At 38.7% G+C, this 10448-nt stretch overlaps 1 protein-coding gene across 1 annotated transcript in view; it reads left to right on the forward strand.

Moving 5' to 3' along the window:
- The first annotated feature begins 7907 nt into the window (after window positions 1-7907).
- The window catches only part of LOC116706648 (C-C motif chemokine 4-like), a 3011-nt gene continuing 470 nt past the window's right edge, over window positions 7908-10448 (forward strand). Inside the window, exons 1-3 of the mRNA XM_032543585.1 lie at window positions 7908-8143; window positions 9443-9554; window positions 9937-10448. The exon at window positions 9937-10448 is cut by the window's right edge and continues 470 nt beyond it. Of these exons, the coding sequence (XP_032399476.1) occupies window positions 8053-8143; window positions 9443-9554; window positions 9937-10033 (300 nt within the window). The 5' untranslated portion in view covers window positions 7908-8052 and the 3' untranslated portion in view covers window positions 10034-10448. The remainder of the gene's footprint in view (window positions 8144-9442; window positions 9555-9936) is intronic.

The following is a 10448-nucleotide window of genomic DNA, read 5'->3' on the forward strand; positions in this document are numbered from 1 at the left end:
AAATATCTCTTAAAACCTTTTCAATGTAATAAGATAAGGTTTTACGGTGTCCATGTAAGCTTTCAGATCTCCACCACCTTTATTAGACACTGAAACATATGTTCTAGCTTTGCACGCGGTGCACTCCGCCTCCCACTTGTCCCGACCTGGGTGGTGCGTGGAAAGTTTATTTTCTGCATTTCCTGTGCAATGGTGCTCCGCTATCTGATCTACTTGACTGTCTGATCTGCTCCCTGTATGTGTCCCTCTGTCTGATCTGCTCCCTGTATGTGCCCCCTGTCTGATCTGCTCCCTGTATGTGCCCCGTCTGATCTGCTCCCTGTATGTGTCCCCTGTCTGATCTGCTCCCTGTATGTGTCCCCTTTCTGATCTGCTCCCTGTATGTGGCCCCCTGTCTGATCTGCTCCGTGTATGTGGCCCTCTGTCTGATCTGCTCCCTGTATGTGCCCCCTGTCTGATCTGCTCCCTGCTCCCTGGTATGTGCCCCCTGTCTGGATCTGATACCTGTAGTCTCACTATGTCTGATCTGCTCCCTGTATGTGCCCCCTGTCTGATCTGCTCCCTGTATGTGTCCCATGTCTGATCTGCTCCCTGTGTGTTGCAGAGCCGCCTGCAAGGCAGCTTCTTGTGAATTACGTCACGCAACAAAGTACTGTAGTATTGTGTGCAAAGCGCCAGTCAATTTAAGTACACACTTGATGGTCCCATGAAAAACAGTGAAAAAAACGGACGTTTTCATGAATTTATAACCGCCCCCCCGGACGCCCCGGACAGTACAGTATGTAAAAAGTGGACTTGTGTGTGCTATCAAGATGCATACGCGTGTTTATCAATGCCGTTTGGCCTCTATTGGCTTACAATAACTTGCAATACAGTGTGAATTTACGCCGTAGCGAGTAGTATGAAAATCCGCATTAGTCGTTGGTGGATGGTTAAAACATAGGACTGTTACCAAGGTGACCAGTGACGATGTCCCACGTGTCACGTTTCCTAAACTAAACCGTTGGTTTCTTTATTTACTAAAACCAACCCTGTTCTTCTTTTCCTAAACCCAACATGCGTGTCATGTTTCTTGAACCCAACTTTCTGCTTGCGACAACACGGCAAGTGGCATGTATGTTTACACCCACTGTATACAGCACAGACATACCTGCGGATAGCCCAACATGTGTACAGATAGCACACCACTTTGCTTAAGAAAGTCAGCATGTAAGTTTATGCAAAGTCACGATGTCATGTTGGATTGCAACAGTGGTCACAACTGAAGCCACATGTGTAAAACTCTAACCACAGTCTGCACTACCAACAGACACCTAAGCCCAACAGATCACATTACCTGAAAAACTCATTTCAAGCAACACTTCACATGTCTCAAAAAAGGCTCAGTGCAGTGAAACACTGTGAACAATCTTCCCTAAGACAACACACACCGTCCCTCAGAACACACTAGGTAAAAACACTGGCATCAAACACCAGTAAGAAACTTTTCAATACCGTTTTTTTCCATTGCTAAACGACTGGAGCCACATGTGCAACATCCTAACTACATTCTGCACAGCAGCAGTTCATGAGGACCAAACTCTAATTAGTTCTGGTGGTTGCTCCTTAACCCTATGCCTGGCTAAAACAGAGGCCATAGAGGAGGTCATTTCTGTTTTATGTCTTTTAACCCTCAGTCAGTTAATGCATTTATAAAAAGTATTTTGAACTCCCTTTTCTTCAGTTTATGCCAAATGTGTTGATTTTCCTGTGCGCTTGTATGTCTGCATACTGCCTAGATGCAGGAACAGGAGCTTTCAACAAGAGCTGTCTGAATGAGGAATTCTCTGATAGGTTATCAAGGAACAGTATGTTTAGTAGGAAGAGCAGGCACCAGACAGGCTGTAGACAACTCCTTTATTCAGGCTTGGACCATAATCAGTCATCGCTGTTATTCTTACCAATTATTATGAGAACAGTACGTTCAAGGTACCATTTTGAGTACATCTTAAATCAATAATCTGTCACTTAAAGGGGACCTTTAACCGATTTTGCACATTAAGTCCAGTTTACACATTGTTGACAGAAAGCCTTTGGATTTGCAGCATTTAAAACATGGATATTACCAGGCAAGGAGGGTTTAATAATCAAATATGCTATCAAGTTGCATTTTGGGAATGTGGCATCCAGAGTTTTTGGAGCTTTAGTCATACTATGGACTAAAAGTTAGGATATTTTGATATTTTGACCTCTGATGATTCAATTTTGACCATTCTTGTTTTAATTGCTTTCTTGTGAGTCTAACAACTTAACAGAAATACAATACTACAATACTCCTTTTAGTAGATTAGGGCGCAAAACTGCACTGAAGTACATCCAACTACAAAGTTACTAGTCGTGCATTGCCAGACCTACCTGCACAGCGCTCTGGAGTTCTCTACACTTGATGGTTTTTATAGAACGGCAAGTTTTATTTTTACAGTTTTATCCAACATTTGAGAAAGTGTCCACTTTATTACAGAGGAATTGGTCAATGAGGATTTTTTTTTTGATTTTTTTTTTTTTGATTTTTTTAAATCAAGCTCTTACTGTCAAGCTCATTCTCAAAGCCAAAGGTCATTTCCCACCATCACTTCCTGCTCCACTTGTAGTTTAATTCTGCATTTATCAACCTCTTTTATAGCCTGATATGAACATGGTGTGCTTTATTTGTCTTATTTTGCTCTGTTGTCTGTTTGAGTAAGGGCTGAGCATTTTTCCGGCAGGCGGGGTAAGTCATCCTGGAGAGCCAGCACGCTGACTGAAAACGGAGGGAACACTGTATCACTTGATGAATGAGCGTCTGTTGTGTGAACTGGTCAAGGGCCAGGAAGAGGAGAGGATGTGCAGAGAGGAGACGGTGGTTATTGTTTGCTAAACATTCTCCTCTTTAAACACACAGACAGGATGTATTCTTAGAAAGTTGAAATATTAACACTGGTAATAAAAGCCTGGCAGGTTTTTTTTGTTGTTTTTTAAATTACAAGAGCACTTTCAGACTCAGTTATTGCTCTTCATTACTAACAAAGAAATAAAATCACACGCTATTGTTGTAGAATCCATATTTGATGACACACCCCAAGTTAAAATATCTGAGCATTTAAATGTATCCAAGACGCCAGTTCTGTATATCAGATCAGCCTTGTCTATTGGCCTCTCTGGTGTTAAACTCAATACAAATACACAAACAAAAATAATGCTAATACACAAATGTCATCAATAAGCTGTGGATCAATTAAATAAAAGTGAAACAGCAAAGACTAAATTCCTCTTCCATTCCCTCTACTCTCCACATGTCTCTGCTGCCACCCAGTGGTCACTCATTTCCTGTAACATGTCAGGCTTCATGCTCCAAACTCTACTGCACTTCAGGTTCTGTTCTTTGTATTTCCTTTCAAACGACTCTGTCGTGTACGACAAAACAACGTGGTACAATGAACTATTAAATATCTCCAGAGCAACACAGGTGTAAAGACTTACTTATTATGTATAGAAGCAGATAAATGCATTTTAATGAGGTCCTCTAACAATTGTAGACCATCCAGAAGCTTTTTTTAATCCATCGTGGAATTCACTTTGTGTCTTTTCAACATGAATAACATTAACATTATCAATCCAAAAATCCACTCACAAATCTCCGTTTTGCTCTACGACCTTTTGACCCAGCGTCACATCTGTTTGTAGCTTTGCTAGCCATTAGCTCCAGCTTTCCAGGAATAAGTTTGGTGTCTTTGTAGTCCTTCCAGAAGTTTAGTATTGCGACCGTGACTACAGTGACTTTTTGGAGTCTCTAAATACATCCATAATCATTCTGTATGAAAATCATAAAAGGCCTAGCTAGTTGATCCTCCACTCTGTTGGGGAATCCAAGATGGCGCTAACTGATTGGTGCATCAACATATCACATTTAGTTTTGTCAACTAAATGTTAACTGTGAACTGTTTTGCTAACTATTAGTCAGCCAATAGACCATTTTAATGTTGACATGTCATAGTAGGAAAAGCACAGGTGTATTCCAAACCAAATAATGATGGCTGCATTCCACTTAGAAGAGGCCCTGGTTTTGGGCATGCTGACTCACTGAAACAGCTTACTGGGACACTTGATGGAATTGAGCCATCGTTGAGGTTATCAATTTCAGCTGTGCTGTTATGACAAGTCAAAATGTCTGCTGTGAAAAAAGTTTCTTAGAAAAGCCTAGCAAGGGGTGGGGAATGTGTCTAGGGTTTGTTCGTGTGTGTTTGTGTGTGTGTGTGTGTGTGTGTGTGTGTGTGTGTGTGTGTGTGTGTGTGTGTGTGTTTCCAGTACAAATCAGAAAACACAAAACAGAGTGACTGAAAGAGGATGGGACAATGGACAACAACTTAGAGTTTAGTGCAGAAAAAACACACAAAATGGCCAAAAGAAAAAAAATATAAGTTTTGTTTTACACATAGATAATCTAATAAAACATGCATAAAATAATTAGGCAAAACAATAAAGGCTGTAGGGCATCTGACCACCTTATGTTTTCTATTCTAAGAAGCCAATTCTCCACCTTTAAACATGACTGAGCTTCTGACATGGAAGATTACTGTGAGAGAAGGCAACTTTCACAAGCATGTTTAGGGCTGAAGCATGGTCTGACTACAAAATAAAAACTCCCAGTAGACAAAACAAATTAATGAAAACTTGTGTTAAACTCAAATTTATATGTATGTATTTTTTAAATCCCGCATGGAAATGTACAGAAAAAAATTAATTTAATCAATTAATTAAAATTAATACTCGGTTTAGAATCGAATCGTTGGCCTCTGAATTGTGAGGTGCCCAGACGTTCCCACCCCTAGTGACATCCCTACACCATAGTACACGTCCCGATAGCCCAGGTTCTCCTGAAAGAAATAAGGAACATAACTGATTGGGCATCACAGGGTTGAGCTGATACAGGCATTATTACACAAGGAGACCAGTCAAACCAAATATTAAAAAAAAAATGGCTTGGACCTGTGACAGTATTAACAGACAGGACACATTTGAATTCATTCAATTACATGCAATGTTAGCTTTATTCGTCATGTTGATGTTGTATATGAACCAACTGGTAATTCCTGTTGTAGACTGGGCGGCTGTGGATCAGTGGTAGAGGGGTCACCTGCCAATTGTAAGGTAGGTGGTTCAATCCCCACCCCTGCAGTCCCATGTCAAAGTGTCATTGGGCAAGACGCTGAACCCTGAGATGCCCGATGCCACCCCATCGGTGTGTAAATGTGTGTGTAAGTCTTTATCTGATGAGCAGATGGCATCTTGTACGGCAGCCTCAGCCACTGTGTGTGAATGGTTTCTGTACTATGTAAAATCGCTTGAGTAAGACTAAAAAAGTGCTATAAACAAACAGTCCATTGTTTCCTCATTTTCTTTTGCTTGGTGGAGCGGGCCTGTTAGGGAGCGTGTGACCCTGGGTGAGGGGGGTTTTCACTGCATGCTGTGGTTAGACTTGCAGGCAGGTACAGTGGAACACTTCTCAGCACATAGCCCACTTCCAGTTACCAGTCTCAGCCCACTGGCATCTTGATTTTTGGTTTGTGAAACAACTAATTAAAAAAGGAACTTTTTCTAATTGTTAAAAGTTTAAACCTACATGGTCTATTCTTGATCTGTAAAACATGTAATATTACCATCTAACCTACATTTACCATCAAGCTGGATGTTTTTTGTCTTTCTCCAGATTCTAGTTTTACTTACGCAATACAATCACTTTGTTTTCATTGCTTTTCTCTGAATAAGTCTATGTGTCTTGCTTACGTTTGATCGTAAGGTTTGTCTGCTTTCTGGCGGAGAGTTTATAGATGAGAAGATTGATACCACTCCTAAGCTCATTAATTAATACATTCATCTCATTTGCTTTGTATTTCGTTGTGTTTACTAACATGTTACATGTTAGGTACGTATAAATGACCTTTTGCTATAACATAAGCTAATTTCATTTGCCAATTCCTGATGTATATGTGGATGGAGTTTTGCAAAGGTAAGAAGCTAAGATCAGCTAATTTGCCATGAGCCTTGATTTGTCATGCGGGGAAGTAAAACTCTACTCTTCTCACCCGCAGCACCCCAATGTGTAAGGCAGACTTTCCATTTCAAACTTTCCTAACCCAGCGTCGGGTTAGTCAAGTGATGTCATTTGAGCAAATTTCCTAGTGTTTGCGCCGATCCTTCCGGAGCCATAGAGTGCTTTGTATAACCAATTTATATAACTCATAATTTTATATTTTCAGCACTACTGCCATCAATGTAGCCAACAGATGCAGACCAGATACACCAAGAGGTTATCTTAGGCTGTTATCTAGTCATGTCAAACGTTTGATCACACATTCTCACTTGTCGATCTTTTCCTGAAATGTACAGTTTTAATAAAGCATTTATACGTTAAACCATGTCTAAATCATATAGATAGATATTTTACTATTGATTTTCACACGTCCATGTCAGTGCATTCTTGTTGCAAACCCCTTCCTCTGTAACAGACCACAGGTTGCAGTTTGAGTTAGCAGAGGGTGGATTTCTGCAGCAGCAGCCTCTGCTATTTCACGTTTGTGTGTCTGTCTGTTTTATAGATCTGTATGTCTGTAGCTGTGCATCTATAACCAATGACTCATAACCAGAAGAAAATATACATTTTTATATTGTGGTAGCAGAAATAACATGTTACGTATATTCTTTTTTGTGTATTTAAATGCACACTGCAAGACAGAATGACAAATACTAACTGTTCCATACAATTAAAGCAACAAAAATGTAATGTACTGCGCTAACCAGTCAGATCACTATGGCTCAGTTTGAAATGATTTGGACACATAATCACTAAACATTCAGCCGATAACTCAAATATTAGGTATACAAATTAGATGTGAAGTGACTGGTTCAGAATAAGCCGGCATGACATTCAGGAAGGCATTTTTGAACTATCTTTGATCTTCTCTCGTGTTAAATGTTTCACTTGATATTGACCTACTGAGCGCTAAGTTGTGTAGGCTGTGTCATGGTGTGTGGTTGAGAGAAAGTATTTGAAATAGACCACTTCTTGTTCCACCTTTGTCCCTTCATTTCCTGTTATATTGCGAATGTCAGAAATCTCTAAGATGATCTTTTAATAGGCTACACAAAATATATATGACATTCATATAAGATCTTTTAGAAAAATATACCTATCTCAATCAATTTGCGACCTAAAAGTTTCATTACATGCGTGATAGATTTTTTATTTTTTTTATGTCCAAAAAACGTTTTCCTACAGTAAATAAGCAACCGTCTGCATAAAAAGTCAAGGAGCACAACATTTACTTGTTGTGGTCAGACTATTGTACGGTTATTTAGTTTTAATGAGTGCAAAGTACATTTCAAAATCAAACTATAATAATAAAAGATTAGTTCCTAATCGGCTCTATGTACAGGTTACTGTGCGTTTTCAGAAGAGTGACAGATTTGAACTGCTTCTTGAAATAGACCTTATTGTCTTTTTATCTATGTTATCTTATATATTTAAACCCATTACTTAGATTAAAGATGATATTTAATTTATCACGTTTGGTAATTTTAAACCATATCCTTTAAAAAAACCACATAAACCAGCAAGACGGAGAGGAGCTTCAAACCACAGTGCATCTGCAAACACACACACACACACACACACACACACACACACACACACACAATTGCTGAGGTAGGGATATGTTTTCTATTTCATAGATTCTGAGAATCTGCTCTCACCCACAACGTCCTCTGTCCTCCGCCCCTCACTCTTCTTCCCCCAGTCTCCCTTTTTACTGAGAAGTGTTGACCACATGACTGCAATTTGTTTGCTTATTGGGTAGTTTCAAGTTATGGTCTTTCATTGTGTAATGGAACACACACACACACACACACACACACACACACACACACACACACAAACATACGCAGCATAATAAAAGTGAGGGGCCATGAGTTAAGCGAACAGAAAGGAGACAGACACCTTTGAGACAACAAGATAAAACACTGAAGCCAATCAAGCTGATGATGATGATGATGATGATGATGAAGAACCCCGTCATTCTGGTGACCTGTGCCTTACTTCTCTCATCTCTTGCTGTCCTGGCACATCAAGGTAAGCTGTCAAATCTATCCTTAGGTCACTGTAATAATTTCTTACAGTAATATCTCTCTTAAGGACCAATTCAGTGTTATCTTATCTGATAACAGGTCAAAATAATTAATGATACAGTTCCACAATTTAAAAAGAGATTAAAACAAACGAATGCTACGGAGTTAAGTCAGCCTAATAAGGTTTACACTCATTTTGGAGCGTTTGAAGCGGAAAGTCAACAGTCACTTTAACGCTTTAACAAATAAACAGATGTGATGACAAATGCAGTAGCTTCATATAAATTAATGAGCTTTCTATAAGTTATAAGTTAAGAACATTTACATTATTTAACTGTTTTTGTTGCTTAGCAAAATGTGGAATCATATCAGAATAAAAATGCCAGCCTTGCTCAGCAGGTTGCAGCTGCATTGTTGTTTTTAGGGTAAATGTGCACATTTTATGTCGATATACAGTGGTGCTCAAAAGTTTACATACACATGCTTAAGTTGACTAAAAAGAGTGAATCAAAAAATCATGTTTTGGAAATTTATTTTAATACCTAAATTAAAAATGAGGTAAATCCACCTTTAAGGACACCAATTTTCTTGGTGAATGAATAACGTATTGTAAATAATAAATGTTCTTATTTAATACAGGGGCTAAATATACATACACCTTTGTTAAATTCCCATAGAGGCAGGCAGATTTTTATTATTAAAGGCCAGTTATTTCCTGGATTCAGGATATTATCATCCTGATAAAGTTCCCTTGGCCTTTAGAATTAAAATAGCCCCACTCCTCACATACTCTTCACCATGCTTAGAGATAGGCATGGGATCCTTTCTATAAATCATCTCTCAATGCAAATCAAACCAGGTATTAGTCTAACTGAAATAAAACCATGCCTATCTCTAAGCATGGTGAAGAGTATGGATGATGTGGGGCTATTTTAATTCTAAAGGCCAAGGGAACTTTATCAGATGCATAATATCCTGAATCCAGGAAATAACTGGCCTTTAATAATAAATCTGCCTGCCTCTATGGGATTAACATAGGGGTATGTATACTATGACCCCTGTATTTTAAATAAGAACATTTATGTATTTACATACTTGTATTCATTCACAAAGAAAATTGTGTCCTTAAAGGTTGATTTTACCTCATTTTTAATTTAGGTATTAAAATAATTTCCAAAACATGATTTTTTTATTCCTCTTTTTTAGTCAACTTAAGCATGTGTATGTAAACTTTTGAGCACCACTGTAATGGTTTTGCATATTGATGTCATTTTTTATTTTTTTTCATTTTTTGGTTTCCCAGGCAGCTTTGGGCCAAATGAGTGCTGTTTTCAGTTTGTCTCTTCAAGGCTGCGTAAAGACAAGGTGCTGAGCTACGAATACACAGACAAGCGGTGTTCCATGGAGGGTGTCTTGTGAGTGTCTTATTCCTGTTTTAAAACTTCAACTTTACAAGTTCCAAATCAAATTCAAAATCACCCTATGTTGACCTTGTATGTTAAAATACACAAAACAAATGACCTCAGGGGCTTAGTAGCTACATGCATGCACAGTGCCGAGAACAAATACACAAGAAGAATAACGTGTAGACACACAGAAATGTAAGCAAACACAAACACACTGTACGTACAAGCATGTAAGTGTGAACGTAGATTTACATGTAAACAACAAATGGTAAAAAAATGCACAATTTAAGTTGAAATGTTGATACATGTATTGGAAATAAAAAACACCACACTGTCCATTTCAAAATAAAGACACTGAACCCTGCCTTAACAATCTCCGCCTCTGTTTCAGCTTTACGATGAAGAATGGTGCTCAGATGTGTGCCGACCCATCTGTGCAGTGGGTCAAGAGCCTCATCAAGGCCAAAGAGAGGTTCCCATCCAACTGACCCGATGTGTGGTTTAACCCCCCCCCCTTAACAACTCACCGAGTTGAGCCGATTTATCTTCATAACTTTCTTAAGGTTCTTTAAGGTTTTTCTATTAGCTTAAAAATGAATGTAAAACGAATGGATGTCAAATGACTTCTTTTTTCATTATCTGCTCTTTTCACAGTTCAAATTTGGTTTCAATTGATGTACAAAAAGATTGTTTTCTGATGTAACAAGATTAAAAAAGATCCTTTTCTCTTTGTTTTAATTCACCATGTATGCGAACTTTGATCAGAAATGATGTCATTGTTCACTGTTGTTTAGGCTGTTTAACTGTAGTGACACTTTAGAGTCAATGTGGTTTCTGGCAGTGAAAGCCACGGCAAACTCAGATGTACACCACAGGCTTGGCATGAATAATCACATTTAACTC

The sequence above is a fragment of the Etheostoma spectabile genome, chromosome 18, assembly GCF_008692095.1.
Source record: "Etheostoma spectabile isolate EspeVRDwgs_2016 chromosome 18, UIUC_Espe_1.0, whole genome shotgun sequence".
Taxonomy (NCBI): domain Eukaryota; kingdom Metazoa; phylum Chordata; class Actinopteri; order Perciformes; family Percidae; genus Etheostoma; species Etheostoma spectabile.